This window comes from Polyodon spathula, chromosome 18 (genome assembly GCF_017654505.1).
Source record: "Polyodon spathula isolate WHYD16114869_AA chromosome 18, ASM1765450v1, whole genome shotgun sequence".
NCBI classification, from domain to species: domain Eukaryota; kingdom Metazoa; phylum Chordata; class Actinopteri; order Acipenseriformes; family Polyodontidae; genus Polyodon; species Polyodon spathula.
Window position 1 is genome coordinate 32561428 of NC_054551.1, and position 20014 is coordinate 32581441.

Here is a 20014-nt window from a genome sequence, read left to right on the forward strand (position 1 = left end):
TATATATATATAGAATATACGGTACAGTGATATCATTGTTTCAACAAAATAATTGTTCGACAAAATAACATTTCTTGTACCAGGAACACGACAGAAAAAAATTTGAGGAGATAAATTTTGTTGGACAGCAATTAACGGTTTACTGAAAGCAGGTTGTTAAAGCTGGGCCTGGTTCATTGGGTAATTGCCACCTTAATAGTTCTCCAATGATAAATTCACAGCAATTGTTCCAACATTTTTTGCCCTTCAGTCTCCACTGAGTGCAATAAACAAAGCCTGTAGCTGTCCTTTTGCAGATTGTGCAATCCCTTGTCTATAGCATTACAATGGCCAGTTTAAGTAACAGACAAAAGAAGGTTATTGAAAAGCTAAACATACCCATAGCAAAGAAAAAGATTTTGCTCAGCTGGTTTGGCACATGAATCATTTTCAATGTATTGCACAACACTGCTGCTGCATATTAATTGCTGTAAGATATATTTCCTTCAGTTGAAAGAAAATAAGTGACTGCTGGAACGGGAAGCATAATATTCAAATCCATCACTGTATCCCTCAATGGATACTGCAGGGGACACTCAAATATGTATTCTACCAGTATAAAGTAACATCTGTTTAAGAAAAGTATCAAATAGTCTCCAGAGTGGAACACAGATACAGTATTATACATTGGCGCCAAAAAACAAACCCCCCCCCCCCCCCCCCCCCCCCCCCCCATAATAATAATAATAATAATAATAATAATAATAATAAATACTGTTTTTTTGTTGTTGTTTTTTTATCAGAGATAAATGTATCCGTAAACACATTTCAATCCATATTTCAACATTAAACTACTGGATGCTACATACAGTACCCTTCCATCTCGTCAGCATAGTCTAATATTGGAGATATAATGAACAGATTGTGTTTGTACAAGCTGCTTGGTTTGTTGCAGGTATATCTTCACAGACTGGTGCCGCATTATTGTAATAATGGCCATTTTCTGAATATTTATTTTTTCTCCTGAATAAGGCAAAGCTTTAGCGTTAGTTCCATTGAGCAAGTCTGCCATCTGCAAGGCATTAACCCCAGACCCTCCTTCTCTTCACAGGCTGGACAACTTGCTTAATATGGCCTATGGCGTAAAGAGGTAATTAAAACTTCACCACCTGCCAGATGTCCATGTTGCTGAACAATTATTTCTATCCTTTTTTTATTTTCAAAGTCATTTACATTTGATTAATTTCAATTTTTTTTTTTTTTTATTTAACTTCCAAATGCTTATTTTTCCCCAGAGATCAGTTCTTTTGGTTGTTTAATTCAACACCAGCTTTTTATTTACTTGCTTATTTATTTGTTTTATCGATCTTCTGTACCTCTTATTTTCAGGTGACCCCCATTTAGATTCAGGTGCACCAGTCCATTTGTTCCTTGTTACTCAGTTCCGCCCTTAGGGTCTCACAGCTTCTTAGTGATTGGTACTATAGCACATTTAAAATTCGTTGAACCAATCATTTGTCCATTCAGAAATACTTGCACAGCGGACTGGTAAGTTGACAGTTTAAATGTTGAGATCTACAGCGATCAAAGAAAAGCCAATTGAACACTTTTAAAAAATATTAAAAAAAAAATGATTTGTTATTTACAAAGTTATTTGAATTTTTTTTTTTTTTTTTTTTTTCTCACAAACAGTAGTAATCTGTACTGCTTTCTTATTTATTTATTTATTTTAATGGACTGGTTTTGGCTTACTGTGCACCTTCCAGTGCAGGTCAGTGTATGTTTAATAGTCTATATCAGGGGTGTCAAACAGTTCCTGGAGGGCCACTGTGTCTTCTGGCAGTCGTTCCACCCAGGCTTTCAGCTACTTAGTTGGTCTAATTATTTGATTAATTGGACAAATGTAACACCTCTCTCCAGACCTCAAAATGTTTCAGTGTAGTGTATCTTGATTCAAGTGCATGTAAACCATCATCTGTAAAAGACCTTGAAAAATATTAAATATGTCCAATTGAACAAATAATGGGATCAGTTATGTTAATTGAGAGCTTAAGTTGGAATGAAAATCAGAAGACCCTGCAGCACTCGAGGACTGCAGTTTGACACCCCTGGTCTATATGGACTGGGCTTCAGCTGCAGTTCAGACACTCTTATTGTGCGACCTCAAGAGCAAATAGAGGTGGAGAAAAGCTGATCCAAACAAAATAGTTTAAATAACGCTAAACAACTGCATTGTAAACTAATTTTAAAACAATTTCAACACTGGAGGCCTGTGTTTGACTCTAGCTCAAGTTTTAGGTGAAATGATTTTGGTGGTCTCAAACTAAACACCAGTGGAGAGTAGTCGACATTGAAACAAACAAAAAAAAAAATCCACAAAATAAAGAGCACTTTAAATACAATTGCACTCACCTCTGTGCAGACATGATGCTGGTTGATTAACAGCATGACCATTCCTTAAACAGAGAGCCTGGCTTTGGGAGAGGGAGGCATAAGCATTGGCTCACACAGGAGGAGTCTGTGTACGGTTATCCAGTGTTCATAGTGCTGTGTAAATGTGAACGATGCTACTGAGACAGCTGCAATAAAGCAGAAACCTAATTTAAACCAATTGCAATAATCTCAACCCCCCAGAGCCAGACTACCACAGCACACACAGTTATACAGTACAAAGTGAATTCCAATACTATATAACAATGGAAACTAAGCACTACAACGGTTTACATTGATTTAAGTGGAAATTTCCTTTAAGCAGATTGCAATTAAGTCGAGTTAACTGTTTGTGAAAACCAATGCTTAAAAAAGAGTGTGATCAACCACTAGAAAATGTGATTATTGAAGAAGTAAAAATTGTAATTTCCCATTTCTTTTTTACTAGAAAAGGAACAGAAGCTTGCCTCCTCCTGAATTTGTGCTTTTGGCAATGTCTCATTTAACGCCTATACAAGCTAAGTTGTGGTTAAGGAGACTTAATAAAAAATACACTGAAGAGTGCATGGAGCTTCGGAATGTCCACACACACTCCCGTGCTAACCCCATGAGCTCCACGCAAACTCCTTTCCATGCTTTAAGAAATTTTGCAGTAAATGCGATTTTAAAGCAAGGAGGAGACCCCCTGTATACAAGATATATTTAACACAGTAAATCCTTTATAAGTATGGACAAAAACAGGACATTTCCTAAACATAAATAGGATTAATAGATCTTATTTTGGACATTGAAAAGATATTGACATCCAGATTTAAGAAATTGCTTGTAAACATTTTATACAGATAAATAATCAATTACTTTGATAGCCCTGGCAGCTTCCACAAGCTGTAAGAAAACAATTTCAAACCAGTGTTGACCAGCTGAACATGTGACATGAATGTTACATCAGATACGTAATCCAGCGACCTGCCACTGCGGGGGCCAGGTGAACAGCAGGAGCCAGCTGGGATGTTAAAACCACATTTTCATTGCCCAGTGATTCCTGTTCAGTTACATGCTGATGCACATTCAAACCCTAGTCTCATTTATCCCTGAATTAGAAGCAATCATTTTCATCTTTCAGGTAACACAAACATCCCTGATAAGAACTGGACTAATGTGCGAGAAGTATTATAACTCAGGCTCTAGGTTCTGCAACCACATGTCTGTGAAGCAAGATAAAACCATCCTTGCTGCACACTGTAGAGGAATTATAAAATGTTGGTTGTATTCTCCTGAGACCTGAGCAAAATTGTGGTTGCACAGGGAAATGTAGAGAAATTATCAGAACAATTTCTGTGTACTAGGCGGTGAAAATGTGGTCTTAGCATTACTCCACTTGAGGTCTAGTTTAACAAAAAAAAAAAAGGTCTGTCAGTGATGACCTTGTCAGGTGCAGAGCCTCTGCAGATCACACCTGAACTCCGGTCTCTCTTTTCTCCCCTCACATCTGCAGGTTCTCTCCCATCACCATCGACAGCATGACCAGCCTGGTGGGGATGAACATCCCCGGGCATACCGGGACTGGCTGGTGCATATTCGTGTATAACCTGTCTCCAGACTCGGACGAGAGTGTGCTGTGGCAGCTCTTCGGGCCCTTTGGAGCGGTCAACAATGTCAAGGTCATCCGCGACTTCAACACCAACAAGTGCAAAGGCTTCGGCTTCGTTACCATGACGAACTACGACGAGGCGGCCATGGCCATCGCCAGCCTGAACGGCTACCGTCTGGGTGACCGAGTCCTCCAAGTCTCCTTCAAAACCAGCAAGACCCACAAATCCTGAACCCCACAACACAGCAACTCCACACAGGAAAAACAAAAGAACTGGGGATGGCTTATAATATAACTTTGGACCTATAAGCCAATGTTGCCTAAGTATTAAAAGAAAAATAATAATTTGGAAGCCCTGTGATTGTAACAGGATCTTTTTTTTTATGTACACAGTAGCAAAACCGGTCCCCCTAATTTCAAAGACGTGAATGTCTTTTCTTAAGATTTGCGTTCTGTTGTACACTTTGTGGGTATTCTTCCTACCCGGATTGGCTGTCTTCTGAGAAACACCTTTCTTGAAAGGTGGGGGGTGGGGGGTGGGGATGGTTGCCTCTTTTAGAAAAACAGTTGACCATTTATTGAATATATTGTTTGTTTTTTAAGTCCAGTTTAAATTGGTAAACTACCCCATTTTACAGTCAAAGGGATGACACAACAAATGTTTCCTTTGTTAAAAAGGAAAAACATTAATTTTTCTTTTGTATTGCAAACAAAACACATGTTTTTCCTCACTTGGGGTGGGGAAAGGGAGAAGGGTGGGTTCAGTTTCCTGATCTGATGACATACGGAACGATTTTAAAAACACTGTTGCCAAAGAGAAGATCTCTTTGCTTGAAAATGGGTTTCGAAAAAGAAAATAAAATCTATTTTTATAAATAAAAAAATTCATAATTATTGAAGAATTTTTACAAGAATCTGGATAAAAAAATATTTTGACTGGCTAATGTAGGGGGATAAAATTGCCAGCTTGTCTTGTTCATTCTGCAGTGGTACTTTTTAAGATCAAGGTTGTGTGTTTTTGAAAAAATCGGATTGCCGATTTTGTTTTGTAGACGGAAGGTTTTATCAAGTGCAAATAAAAATGCAGGCAGGTGATCTTCTTCATAACTTTTCATAGACTATAATGATAAATGTAAGGGAAAATGAGAAGGGTTTTCCTAGCCCAAGCAGTTCCCCAATCCAGAACCCTAAAGCAAGGAGATGCATTGTCAGCGGATTTTCTTTCAGTCATCAGTATATGGGATATCAGTAATAAATATATCAATTAAGAACTTTTTTTTTCTTCTTGTTTCAATTCCTTAATATAAAAAAACTAATAATAAAAACCTTCCTTTTAGTTTTCAGCGGTAGGTGCTATATTATATAACATGATTTACATATCTTAAATATCCAAGTTCGTTGTTCTATGTGTTGTTTAGAGGTACTTCGATGTTCACATTGAATTGAGCTGCTGTTATTTTCATTTTTATTATTCGACTTGTAGCCCCCTGGCCTTTTCTTTTCTCAAAGTACTGCGAAATCTGAAAGGCAGAATAAAAGGGGCATGTTGTATCACTTAACGAGTTTTCTTTGGCGTGCTGACTTTACGTTTAAGCGTTGATTGTGATGCATTTGGTCAGAATCAAATAATTAGCTAGTTTTGTTAGTCTAGTATTTGTTTACTCAAAAAGGAGCTTCTAGAAAAGATGCAGCTGTGTCTTTATTTGTTGTGTACGAATAAATATATATAGTCTCATTTTTTAATATATATATATATATATATATATATATTTAAAATAAGTCACTGGTTTATGTTTTAGCTTGTCTTTTCATATGAAAACTTTAAAAGTGATTTATTAAGTTACTTAGAAACCTTGTGAGAATCTCGTTTAATATGTTGTCACGTCGCTTGTGAATATTTTTGGGGTTTATATTTCCTACCGCCGCGGAAGAACCCGAATAAAGCTATTTATTTATAGATTGATTGATTTATTTTATTTATTTTTTCTGTCGTCTGTGTTTTGCGTGATTCTGGTATGGGAGGGGGGGATGTTTACGAGCTAAAGGGAACAAATCGACTGGAGGGGGAGGTCTCCCTTTAGTCCAGTGCACTGAAAACTTTTAGTACATTTGTGCTTTGTACCAATATAACAAAATAAACATTTAAAATGATTGAAAAAAAAAGGTGGAGAGGGTTGGTGGCACTCTTCCCTGGTTACTAGAAGCTGTTACTCGCTATGCATAACCTAGTTGATAGTTGAATTTGCTATTGCTTTTTTGTCTTGTTAAAATCTTTCAATCTTTTTCAATAAAGTTTAGTCTTACTAGAATGTTAACAGTTGTTCTGGTTCAATATAACCTGTGCTAAGTTGGTGTATTTTAATGCTACTCCTCTCTTCCTCTTCCCCTTCACACCACACTTAAGCTCACAAGAGAAGAAGAGAAGGAAACTCATTTGGTTACATGGCAGTTTTCATCCTCGATGTAGTGGACAGACTAGTTTTGAAGATTGTTTAAAAAGTACTGTAATGGTGTTGCAGGCCAGTTTAAATTAATATAATTAGTATATAAAAACTAATCAGGATAACAATACACTGGAACAACAATACACTTTTTTTTTTTTTTAAGATTTAAAAAATGGTTATACTTGTCAGTAAGTACAAATTGGGATTCGGAAATAAGACTTTAGGATTCGTTTATTATTTTGAGCCCTTTATCCCAGGTGAATATTGAAATGTATGATATTGTTTTGTTTAGTAGTCACCTGACCAGGAGCACTGAGGAAGCTGTTGTGGCTCCTGCAGCAAATTAAACATGTTGTGTCAAGCATCTTCAGTGAAAGTGCATACCTCATAGCGGATAGACCAGTGTATCCATTCTATCCATGTGCCTGTGTGTAGATCACTAACAGATGCTTTGAAATATATGGGACTGCATCACGTACCAGCAGTGCTTTTAAAATGCTACAGTATATTAATATTACAGTGTGGTTCAGGGTTACCCACCTGCAGAATCTGAATCGCTAGTGTTTATGTGTGTGTGTCAGAGGGGTTGGGGGAGGGCGGCTCTTGTCATTTTCATTTTCTTCTGAAATGTGTTTGTTTAATATCTGAGAAACTAGAAAACCTTTCACTGGACCAGACAGTTCTGTCCGACTTGAGTTAATCTTATTATTAATCTAATTACTGCGATGAATGACTTCATGTTATCCTTGCTAGTTTAGATCATTTCTGAAACTGGAAACAAAAAATGGAAAAAAAAAAAAAAACCTTGCTGTAAATGTTTTTTCATAAAACTGTTGTGTTTGAATTATTTGTACTTTTGAATGTCGGGACAATAAAATGAGGTGTTGAGAGTTGTGGTGTACTCCTTGTGAGCATGTGTCACACACATACTGTACACACACAGTGTCAGGTATTACTACGCCCTCCTCAGCTTGCAGATTATCAGCACAAGCATTAATCATCTGTACAAGTGTTTAAAACAAACATTCAGATTTATTGATTATCAATTTTTTTAAAGGATGCACAGGCTAAGGCTATGTGTTTTCAAAACGGAGAGATTCAAGCCACGTACCCAAAAAAAACAACTGAGTAATAACTACATAAAAACTGCAAACACCAGCAATCAGGACATCTACTCAGCAGTTTAGCTTCTACAGCGCACAATGTTACTGTAATTCACATTTTCAATGTGTCTGTCTGTCTCTTGGTCTGGGCAGTACACCTCTATTAAAACTGTAGTGGTCTTAAAAGATGAAGGGGCTTGCATTTCTTATGGAACTAGTTTTGTTTTCTGCTTCCTCGCCAGATGGAGAGCTCATCTGCTAACCACAGATCTTCTATTACACCTTCTTTAGGACAGCAGACTTGGGACATAAGAAAGATCAACAACATAATCATGTATCTTCACCATGTTGCACTTACAGTATTGTGGTCCTGGAAGCATCTTCAACAGAGCCTGAGATAGTGTTAATAATAATAATAATAATAATAATAATAATAATAATAATTTAGCTATCAGCATTCATGATGTCATTGTGTTTTAAGAGTTAGACAAAAGGTAACTGGACTAGAATAAGGCACTTCCATGGATACACTTCCTTTAGGAGATCCCACATATTTTAGCAGAAAGTTCAGAGCCTTTAAAAAGACCTACAACATGAAATAATCCACACGCATGCGCACATTTACTCCAGCTGGCCTTTTTACCCAAGTACAAATCCAGAAACCATGCTGGCTTACACATGTCATCAATACTCAACATTATTAAAAACACAGCGGGCTGGTTATTTCTATCTGAAACATTGCTTTATTTAACTTTTTAAAGTCTTTTCAAAAGGGTGCAAGGAGATATGCATTCTGCTGATCTGTGTGTGTCTTTTTTTTCTTTCTCATTTGAAAACATGGTGTTTAGTAATTAACTTCTTTAGGATCCGGAAATCTGTTGCGAACATTAATGTGCAACGCCCACTTGCCACCATCTGTCACGCTGAATTAAAATATGCAAAGTGCAACTGAGATCCTCCACGCTCTGTGCAAGAGGTCCTCGTCTCAGTTCCAACAAGCCTGCAGTAAACAAACAAACAAAGAGACTGGGCACTGAGAACAGCCACAGACAATGGCAACGACAAACACAATTTCACTTCTTGTTATATTGCAGCAGGGCGGCAGCTTTTCTAAATTACAGAACTCACGTGAAAGATCCTATTCGCAAAACAAAGAAGACATGTAAGGGACAGCTCACTTACAAAAGTGTATGCCACATATCACAAGTTTTTCAAAGTTTCCAACCCCTGTATAGCTCTACAATATCATAAATATTCTGCGACGGACACATACAGCATATTTTATCACCCTACCCCATTCTGGACAGTGTCCCGTCACATGAGGCTTGCTGGCTGATCAGCAGGCCCCTCTGACTTGGAGTGACTCCCTGGTTCTGTCACCCTGCTAGAGCTCCTCATGTTTTAGGGCTGGCGGAGGCTGGTTGCTGGCCGCAGGTGTTTGCAGCTCAAACAATCTCACAGCAGCTAGGCACCAGCTTTACCTGCAGAGAGAGAGAGAGATTGATTGATTGATTGATTGATTAACTGGATATATTTTAAAGAAACAAAAACAAAACATAATGACCCATATTCTACGACGCTATTCAATTAGATTTCCAGATCAAACATACAAACCGTAGGCTCTGACAATAGAATTCAGTAAAACCATATTGAAAACCTATAGACTGCAGCTCTGGAAGACTGCACTGAGCTGGTGCCAAAGAACAAGGCAATACTAAGAGCTCTCTTTTGTTGTTTTTTTAAATACATTTCTAAGAGCTCCAATACATTGGTCAGTAGACTCAGTATCAAAGAGTGTGTACCACAAAGTGTAATCTCAAACCACTTTCAAGGGATTGGTGTCAAATATCATGCTGGAAACCTCAATAAAGCAAGATGAAAATGAAACATACGGCAATTAAAATGTTAAATGTTAAAATGACAATTTTATTATATTTTAAAAATGCATCCCCTCATTGCAATCAGCTCCATATCAAGACCAGCTCAACATTCTCAACATTCAGACCATTTGCTTTCTTTCAATTCAAGGATCAAAGCTCCATCACTGTTCAGAATTGTGCTTACACCATTTCCTATTTTAAAAACAGTTTAACATTTTAAAATGGTCTCAGTTTGAGAACCGTAGTAGGAAGAAGTTAACCCAGAAAGCAGTAAAACAACAACAAAGCAATGTGTCTGTCTGTGCATGCGAGTTGGTACTTCGCTGAAGAAACATGCCCTGCGGAGGGTTAAGAGCAGTAACAGCTGCTCCCCTATTCACTGTGAAGGGAGGATGAGGGGGGGGGGGGGAACCAGCTGGTTAAAAACAAGTTGCACAAGCCTGGCTGCAAACTCTGCTTCTTATCACAGAACAACGATCCACAGGGAGGGCTGCAAGGAGGGGGAGGCAATTTAAAAATAAAGGCAGAAAACCAAAACATCAAGAAGCAATTTTCCATGAAATTAGATGGATAGCCGACAGGCACACTGTCACTCATGCTTTGAAAACCTCTGAAAAGTATCATGCGCACCGTACAACCGATTTGGTAAATTACTTGATATTTCAATCTACAAGGAAAAAAATAATAACGACCACCTGTCTGTTCTTTGAAATTACCCATACAGTCTATACTTTTGGGATTGTTCAGTATGGAGACTCTAAGGTTGGAATTGTGACCCATATTGGCTGAAATGGACTTGCAGCAGGGAGATGCAGCTTTTCTGCACACGACTTGCGGTATGCCATTTTCACAGAGTAGGAGAGGCGTTTCTAATTTTGAAATCCAAAAGAGAAAAGGAATGTGGCGATGAGTCTAAAACCCAGACTAGAACCAGCCCAGCCATTCACTGCTGCCTGGAATCTGACTGCATGGCTGAGCTAGTCTTCCAGCTTAGAAGGAAAATGGGTGGTGTGAATAAATTAGTAAAATAATGAACATTCAGCATTTAATGGCCTTCAGTGCCAAGGCTGTTTATTGTTCTACTGGCCCAATCCTGTCCCAAGAGGCGGGTAAGGATTGTAAATCACCCGATGAAGGAGACTAATTAGGGGATGCTTAAACTGCCCACCCTAAAGAATCAGAAAGGAACACACCCAACACAAAGGAGCACAATTACAATAAAAAACAGCCCTTGGATGAGCTCGCTGTTCAGTTGCGTCACTATGAACAGGTGACAGGTTTTAATGACTCAACTACCTGTTTTTGTAGTCAAAATCAATTGCCCAAAATTATCCAAGGCATCTTGTACTGCAGTTGTTTCCTCAAGTCCTTGCTGTTGAATTTTTAAATCATCTTTTTAATTTGTTTGAGTAGAGAAGGATTGTAGGAATGTACTTTGTAGTGGAGTTTATTTAACAACAAGCCTGAGCCAGTCTGGGAAGCTGCACTGCTAACCTCGCCGTGCAGAGTGCATGAAGTGCTCACACAGCAGCACCTTGTTTCTAAATTCACTGTCATGGAAGCAGAACATGGTAGCTGGGCTAGCCGGCAGAGATGTGACACTTCACTCCAGCACCTCACCTGATTATTCCTCATCAAACTCAGGCCCTCCACTCATCTCTGGCAACCGCAAAGGTATGAAATTCAAATAGGAGCAGCTGCTTGGAAAAAAAGACCAGTCATTTAAAGTTGCCCCGGGCAAACAGAAATGGGGACTAAACTGGGCTCCCTGGAGGGGAGGGGAGGGCAGGGTTCAAAAGATGAGATCCAGCCCCTGTGCGGGGCTACAGTCAGTCAGCATCGATGAAAAAGAAAGAAATCAAAATAGGGAACAGCTGACAGATGGAGCCAGGCAACCAGCTTGTCTCAACATGGGGGAAACAGTTCAGTTTTACTTGGTTACAACAGGATTACTAAAAATCATAGAATGCATCCGAGTACCAACTACCAAATAAAACTATCCCCCTCCCAGGAAACCACGCAATCTCAAAATAGCAGCTCATATTATGACAATGAGGTGAAATGTCATTGTCACCAAACACATTCAGTTTACTTGACCTAGGGCATCATAGAATACAGTTCTTGTTGTTGTGTGCCAAGTATGAAGTCAGTATCTCAAATGGTAAGGTTTATCATTTATAAACCCAAACAGTAATATACTGCAGCAGTACTGCAACAGCAATACTGAACTTGGTCCTGAAGTTTTCAGTAGGATTTGATTTTAGTGTTAAAAGCTGTTTTTGCACTAATAGTTTTCTATGTGGGTCCCAGTGTAAAGAAATCCAGACCTCAACCTTAAGTAGAAGTAAGTAATTGGAACCTTGACATCAATAATTGACCACCCCTTCAGTACAGCAGAGGGGGATAATACGATCCCTGTGGCTTCCCCCTAGTACCTCTTGAAAGATAATGACCTCTACATTTGAAGTGAAGTTTGCCCTTTGCTATCTCTGACCTGAATGTCAAAAAGTGCAAAATGTTTTCAGAGCATTGAATTAGCAAGTGGATATTGTGCAATAAGTTTAAAATATATCTATAAGATGTATGAACTCAATTTCTCTGTGAAGTTGTTCTTGAATAAAACTGACATTTATATTGGACATTTTACATGTGTGTCTCTGTTTCTGTAGTTATCTTGATGAACACTACGGAATTTATGTTGGGCTGTCATACTGGTGTGGTTCTGTGCAATGTTAAAAACATCTGTGCTGTATACAAAAATATAAGCACTTTTGCACTTGAATGCATTGCAAAGACAGCCTAGTGATAATACTGTGATTTATACAACATACTTCACGTCGACGCGGCTTATAAAAGGTTTTTCCGTAACAGGCAGACGGATATACCATGATTTCCTGTGACAATATTTTAAATAACTCATGGAGATACCTGTACTGAGCGATAAAGTCCCTGCCAACAGGGGGCGCCATCCTCAAACTTCACCATGCTGTACTTGTTCTCTTCAGAGCCAGCCCAGGAACCCACACGCTGACAAATACAAAACAAGGTTCAATGCTTTGTTATAAAAATATATATATAAAAAACAAATTACTTAAATCACTTTTTAACCCTAAAAATATGTTGTCACAAGAGGTGTCAAACAAAGTTTTGCCTTTCTCTAAAATGTGAATCTACTTCTACATAGGTTTTTTTGTTTCATCCAATAATAATATATTCAAGAGAAATCAATTCTAAAAAAAAAAAACGCTTTGGGGTTGCATTGAGCCCGGTTTGTTAATTTTAAAGATTGTATGTTCAGCTAATGTGAAAAGCATTGTGCTCTTGCAACATAAGGGCTATACGTTTCGATCTGTACTGAAGACAAGGGCAAGGACAAAACTGCACTGAAGACAAAGACAAAACTGCACTGAAGACAAGGACAAGGACAAAACTGCACTGAAGACAATGTCAAAACCGCACTGAAGACAAGGACATCTTTTCGACTGGTTGAAACCGTGGAAGATCTAAATACTTGTACCAAGGTTATGAAAGTCAAACCCCTAACAGTCATTGCAAGTGTCCCCAGATATCCAACAGGATTTCTCCTTCATAACACCCATATCAATAATAATATGAAGTATCCCGTCACTTAACCCAGGACTGTTTCCATCCCTCCACGTTTGGATTTCTGCGTCACTTTGTGAAGCGGGCAGATTTCATAAACATATCTTAAACTTTAGAGAGAGAGAGCAGACAGAGAGAGAGAGAGAATACAGTAATGCAATAAACTGACCGTTTAATCTGCAAATACCCGACATCTCATTTTGCATTCTGTGTAAAAGAACTGTTAATTGCTTTTCAAAAGCACTCAGACAGTTTGCCTGTTTTAGATCCAGTGTGTTACGGCAGTCTGGGAGACCCTCGCTCTCCTCCTACAGCTACCTGTGCTGGCAGCGTGACCTGCAGACCCTCCCGGCTTTACGTTGGGGGTTGCTTCATTCCACAGCTCAGCAAATCTGCATACAATACAAGCCCCCTTGCAGAATGAACAAGGGCAGGTACAATACAAGCAAGGGAAAGAAAGCCTGTGAGGAAACTTATAGATGTGTACATTTTAAAGTCAGCTGAATACTACTGAAGCTGGGAGGGAGGAGGAAGAGGTGCAAATGTTTGTAGCTTCAAATGTCATTTCAATTGCCTTTTTTGGTGTTTGCAATAATTGAGGGACTGTGGGTTATGTGGCTCCTATATGAAGATATTATCATTTTTCTCTGAGCTCGTTTGGACAATCCTAAGTGCCAGGACTGAACAGTTTTCCCCATTCCATTCAAACCACGTGACAATGTGACCTTTAAACTTGGATAGTCCTGCCTACACTCACTGTCTATATGTGTAGAGTAGGCAGGGCCAGCAGAGTTGAAAAGTCACATCATCACATGATTTGAATGGAATGAATAATCCCAGATACAAGATACAAGACGACAGCAAGCTCAAAGACAGGTATAGGTATGTTAAAGAGTTCCGCCTGCAGTGTTTATAAGAAACACATTACCTGTGCTGTCTCCCATGCTGTCTATATTGCAACAGCATTGTTGCAGGAAGGAGCGTGATCTGGATACACTGCGATCCTTACAATAATTCTTTTTTTTTCTTTTTCTTTTTGTATTTATTTTAAACTTTGCAGGGTGTTCTGTAACACTAAGAGAAAAGTGATAATATGTGTGCAACAGAACTCAGAACTACCCAGAATTGGAGCAAACATCATAAAACAGGAAAGAAATGTAATAAATAAATAAATAAATAAAAATTAAAATGACATTTATTTCACCGGATCCAAATCGGATAGGAATGGGTTTCCCCCACAGCACTATTTCAAAGTGGCATACTGACTGAATGACCTGGTAACTTGCACAAAGGTCACTCCTCAAGAGCAGAATGAACATGGCAAGTCATTTTCATTCATTTGATAACTATTTCCTTTTAAATTGATTCAGCATTTCTCCATTGGGGCATGGAATCACGCACAAAGGCAAGCTAAGAGCATAGATAGCAAGTTGTAACAGAAGTTATCAAACAGCTCAGAAAAATACAGCAATCTGGTTGGATAAACGAACATTCCAAGTTGTCAGCTAAACCTCAGTGGGTTCAAACAAACTGGACTATCAACCAGGTTTTAAAAAGCACAGTGCACGGACAGCTGTCTGTGAAAGACTGTATTTTAATTTAAAATTTAATTAAGTGATTGAGGGACAAAAAACTGCCACTTTAAGATCCTCTAATTAGTGAATGCAGAACAGTAAATATTAAGGGAGGGGGGGGCTTTATAAAATCCCTGCCAGTTAATTGGGCGCCTCCTATTCCTGTAGGGAGCGGGGATCATTTGGAAATTGTTCACACTTGTGTCCCACCACCAGGTGGAATTCAGCATGCATGGCTGGCATTGCCTGCTGCAGCGGCAGTTGCTAGGCGACAGATGATCCAACACTGGAGGGCCCTGACATTAGGAAAAGCAAATTGACCACAGGAGAGCTAATCTAGCATGAAAAGCAGCCGGCCAGGCTCACTTCATCGAGAGGGATTACCTAAAAGGAAAGAGAAAGGATTTGATATGCCCAAGGTTCAGACTCCCTGAAACTCGAAACAACCTTTCGTTTGTCAGGTTCATCATATCCGTCTATCCATCGCCGTTCCTATACCATTACACAAGGCTGCAAAGGGTTCAATTGTACAGGAAAATCCTAAATGTGCTGGTTTGTGTGGATGTGCCCTGATTTTTAATATTCTTTCAATAACTTGAATGTTATAAATTTAAATCAAGCTTACTTTTTTATTCAAAATGTGTATGCATTTTAAATGATAAACAAACATATTTGCAGAAGGTTTAAATGTTTACTCTATTAAGGACAAATTTACAGTTTACACACACTGTACAACCCATTCTGCTAATTATAAAATCACAGGACCAGGAAATAATTGCCATTAATTAGCAATTATTAGAAGTACTCTTAAACCTGCAGTTTCAAAGGCTTGTGTACTGATTCCCAAGACCTGCATGTAAAATAAAAACAGCACTGAATGTTGTACTCTAAGTTAAAATAAAAATAAATGCAATCAGACTATGTACCCTTACTCCATATATAGCAATGAAAAATACTGGAAACATTTAAATGACAAATATATTTATTATTTGTTAAACTATGTGGGGAACCCTATATTGTGTCCCATATTCTAAATATAAAGACATTCGGCATGATATCATTGGAAAGGGCAAAGACACTGCTTGTACTCCCTCACTGGCGATCTCATAACACTCACTGTGCATGAAAACTTGTCGTGTGGTCCAAAATCCATTGAAAGCTCCTCCTCAACTTTTCTGCAATAAAAGAAAAAAACTGCAAAAAAGTGAAATCCTTAGCCTGATTTGCACAACAAGAAAACAACTGTGGAATTTAAATGAGGAAACAGTTATCTGCCAGGCAGTTAACATAATCGCACTGGATTGAGAGATCCTGGGGTTCATATCTAGTCAGAGATGACGAAGCCTAGATGTTTAAACATGCACTCCAGACAGCACTGGAATGATTATCTGTTTGTGAACAATCTAAGGGAATGGATATAACTAAATCACATCTATGCTGGGAAACTTGTTTAATAAAAAATGCTATCAACCGCATCACACTCAACGATTACAAACAAAACACCACTACCTGTCCTCTGCTCCAACCTCTGGACAACACTATCTCCCAGTCCTCAGCTCTAATAACCAGGCCACACTGCCTCCCAGTCCTCAGCTCTAACAACCAGGTCACACTGCCTCCCAGTTCTCAGCTCTAACAACCAGCCCACACTGCCTCCCAGTCCTCAGCTCTAACAACCAGCCCACACTGTCTCCCAGTCCACAGCTCTAATAACCAGCCCACACTGTCTCCCAGTCCTCAGCTCTAATAACCAGGCCACATTGTCTCCCAGTCGCTCAGCAATAATAACCAGGCCACACTGCCTCCCAGTCGCTCAGCAATAATAACCAGGCCACACTGCCTCCCAGTCCTCAGCTCTAACAACCAGGCCACACTGCCTCCCAGTCTCTCCACTCTAATAACCAGACCACACTGTCTCCCAGTCCCTCAGCTCTAATAACCAGGCCACACTGCCTCCCAGTCGCTCAGCTCTAATAACCAGGCCACACTGCCTCCCAGTCCCTCAGCTCTAACAACCAGGCCAAACTGTCTCCCAGTCTATCAATTCAAAATCACTATGCCACACTGCCTCCAAGTCCCTCTGCTCTAACCACTAGGCCACACTGCCTCCCAGTCCCCTTAGCACTTAGACATTTATTAAAATAAAATACAAAATAAGTCACAGATATGCAGATTGTCTCCCAGTCCTCAACTCTAAACCTCCTTTTTGCCAAATGGTTAATAATGGAAACTGATGCTATTGGCTCTAGTCTACAAACAATATTGCCTCAAATCCCATTTCTAGAGCACACTGCCTCCTACTGTTCTGCTCTATCTGCCAGACCCTGTGGAGGTCCTACTAAGAATCTACAGCTTTCATTTCTCATTTACCAAACAGTGTCAGAGCCTTCATTTAGGGATACAAACGCAACGAAAACAAAGCTAATGAAGAATTCTTGAAGCAGACACAGTGTAATTGAAGAGTTGTTTAATTTTATTAAAATGCGCACTAATTACGTCTTCATTAATTATTCCGATCAAATTATGTAGAAACCGAAACATAACCCCAAAAGGGATTCCTGGCTTGAAGCAAAAATGATATTCTTGGGAAAAGCACCGACTCATTCAATGATGACATGAGTTTCCTGCATTCTCATTTTATTCCCTGGCAGATAGCACTGGAGTTGGCACTTCAAAGCAGACATACAGTCGACACTGGACAGAGCTGACAAGAAAATGTGCTTAGTGCTTCTGTAAGGGCAGTCTGTGGAGAAGATAACAGGATGGTACAGTTTTGACAAGATACAGAAAAGAATGTTATGTAGCGCAGTGCCTTACAAGGCAGCTTGGTGCAGGCTTAAAGTATAAGAGTTACCTACCAATGTATTCTTCATCTTGTTTAAAGTATCCCTGTGGTCTTTACAAAGCTCTCAAACAAGTCTGCCTCTCTAAGAACAGCTGGTACTCCAGAGAGCAACACTCTGCCCCTAGTGGAGGCAAGAAATACATCAGTAAAAAATACCACTTGGAGAAAATGTGGTATTTCAGTGTTGCAGAGGGACAGAATAACAGTTACACTCTGGTGTACCATCTGCACTTAGAGAGAAGGCCTTATTGAGGCCAGAGGGGTGAGGGTTTTTTCACTTGTAATACGTCAACAAGATTTAAATGACAAACAGAAAATTCTAAACAACAAGAATACTTTAGTTCAGATAACTGTGATATTTTAGGCCTTAGACACTAGCACTTTACCTACACAAGCCTGGGTGTAAATCATTGCTCCTGGTTCAAAAGGTGGTCAGAAGCTCACATTACAAAACTACCACACAGTTCATGATATGACATTGAACTGTAGGGGAAACCCACATTTAAACCATTTTGTAAAACCTCTTTTGGAGCACTCCGTTCCAAAGCACAAGACACTACAAAGCCTATTTCTATTGAAATTTCCTTGAAGTGCCAGTCTTACAGGACTCCTCTCAAGAGATATAAATGCCCTTAGTCTGGACTTGAAAACAACAATCGTCTCGCTGCACCTAACTAAGGTTTGAACACTAAGCTAGTTAATGAAATAGAAAACCCTGTATTTTACTAAATGTTAAAAGAAAAATGTCTAGCATGGGATCATGCATTGATTTTCTGAAAGTTTATGCATGTTGCAAACCTTGTGTCGAGCACCTAAATAGATCCAAACCATCATAGTCTTATCTAATTATTTCCTTTGCCACCATCACACTGCCTCACACTTTCCTACAAACCGAACAGTCTAAAACAACTTCTCAACCTGGTGCATTATTTTTTAGAAACAATTTCAAAAATTTTCATACATTTACTTAAAGTTTCCATACATTTGCTTGAGCGTTGATACTGTATTTGTCAGACACTATATGAGGATATATTTGCCCAGTTCTTCATTTAAATGAACATTAAATAAAGGAAAATCGTTAAAAATAAGCTATTTTTGCTTTTAGATAAAACCACAGTAGGTTGAGTGGTTTTGAAATGCATTTCCCTTTAATACTTCCCAGCGCTCGCTGTTCTCCTCTCTCTAACTTAGAAGTAAATCCTTCTGGGTCCCAATTAAGACTCAAAGCTGCTGTTCTCTGTATGATAACAACATGAAGCGCTGACAACATGATACCTGTCAACAGGCAAATCAACACTCGCCATCTGTTCCCTGGCAAATTGTCTTCATTACGCACAACTACACAAACCTTTTTGTTATCTTTCAAAAAATCCTCTAATTACCTGGTAATCTCAGTTGAATCAAACAACTCTATTTTAAAAAGGGCCTTTCAGTTATTTTGAGCACAAACAAAAAGAGAAATGTGTGTGTGTGTGTGTGTGTGTGTGTGTGTATATATATATATATATATATATATATATATATATATATATATATATATATATATATATATATAGAATCAATTTTAGTGTTAAAGCAATCTTTCGTTGGAGAGAAAAAACCCTTGACGTCTAAACTTGGGAACTGGAGATTTGAAGGTTAGTACGGAACGTGTCAAAAATATTTAATCTCTCTTCTATTGTCCTCCAGGACCCCCCCTCCCAATTAAAACTGCTCTTTTCCCAGGCTCTGTTAATCAGGGATTGAAATCCTTTGTAATGAATACATTGAGGTTTTTGTTTTGAAGTGGCAGCAGCTACACCTCAGCTGTGTACGACTGCCAAGCCATTTTTAACCACCTCCATGTATCAAGCTGTTGAATGAAAAGGAGAGGAACAGGTTTCCTTTAGAACAGATCGATTTCGTTCCTCTGTTAACAGCACAGAGCTCTTATACGTTACTGAAATATGTAAACACCTTAACCCTCCTATAGGCTTTTCAAAGCTGATTAGACGCTACAGGGTTAACAATAGTCCCATACAATGACAAATTACAGGAACACACAGACTGAATGTGCTAAACTGAAAGTACAGTAAAATTGTTAATTGCGTTAACTGGAGAAGGGCTGACAACGCCATTCCCTTTAAAGCAGCGCTTTGCATTTCATTGTCTGACCTCTCTTGTTAACTCTTGTTGAACAGATAATTTTTTAGTTCCTCGCGGTAATTCAGGATAAATAAATATATAATGCTATAGATAAACTGTTGCATCCTGGTGTGTTTGCTGTAGGTTGGATGGTGTGATTGATCGCTGCAGTGAGACTGAATTGATGAGGTTCAGGGAAGCACCAACATTCCATCTCTAGAGTTGTGTTTGACATATCTGCATAGTAAAGTATAAAACAAGCAAAGAACCAAAATATTAGCAGGATTAACCAGTGAAAATATTGTCTGCAGCTAATAATTAAAGGTATGAAAATGGAGGTCAAAAACTTGGCTCGCACGCCTCTATTCTAGTACCTATATATATATATATATATATATATCATCGTGAAATATAGGCACACTCCACCAGCTCAAACCAAGT

General features: G+C 38.8%; 1 protein-coding gene and 1 long non-coding RNA gene across 9 annotated transcripts in view; one reads left to right on the plus strand and one right to left on the minus strand.

Moving 5' to 3' along the window:
* LOC121330689 (ELAV-like protein 4) overlaps positions 1-7334 on the plus strand; it is a 55854-nt gene extending 48520 nt beyond the window's left edge. For all 7 annotated transcript variants that reach the window (XM_041277411.1, XM_041277410.1, XM_041277412.1 and 4 more), the window contains 2 exons: positions 1091-1129; positions 3905-7334. In XM_041277411.1, coding sequence (XP_041133345.1) covers positions 1091-1129; positions 3905-4232 — 367 coding nt within the window. In that variant the 3' untranslated portion in view covers positions 4233-7334. The remainder of the gene's footprint in view (positions 1-1090; positions 1130-3904) is intronic.
* The window catches only part of LOC121330690, a 34195-nt gene continuing 19927 nt past the window's right edge, over positions 5747-20014 (minus strand). The window contains exons 6-9 of one of the 2 annotated variants that reach the window (XR_005951884.1): positions 15722-15779; positions 12356-12454; positions 8841-9028; positions 5747-8547 (exon numbers count right to left, since the gene is read on the minus strand). This is a non-coding gene — a long non-coding RNA (uncharacterized LOC121330690). The remainder of the gene's footprint in view (positions 8548-8840; positions 9029-12355; positions 12455-15721; positions 15780-20014) is intronic. The other variant, XR_005951885.1, reaches the window with a different exon arrangement.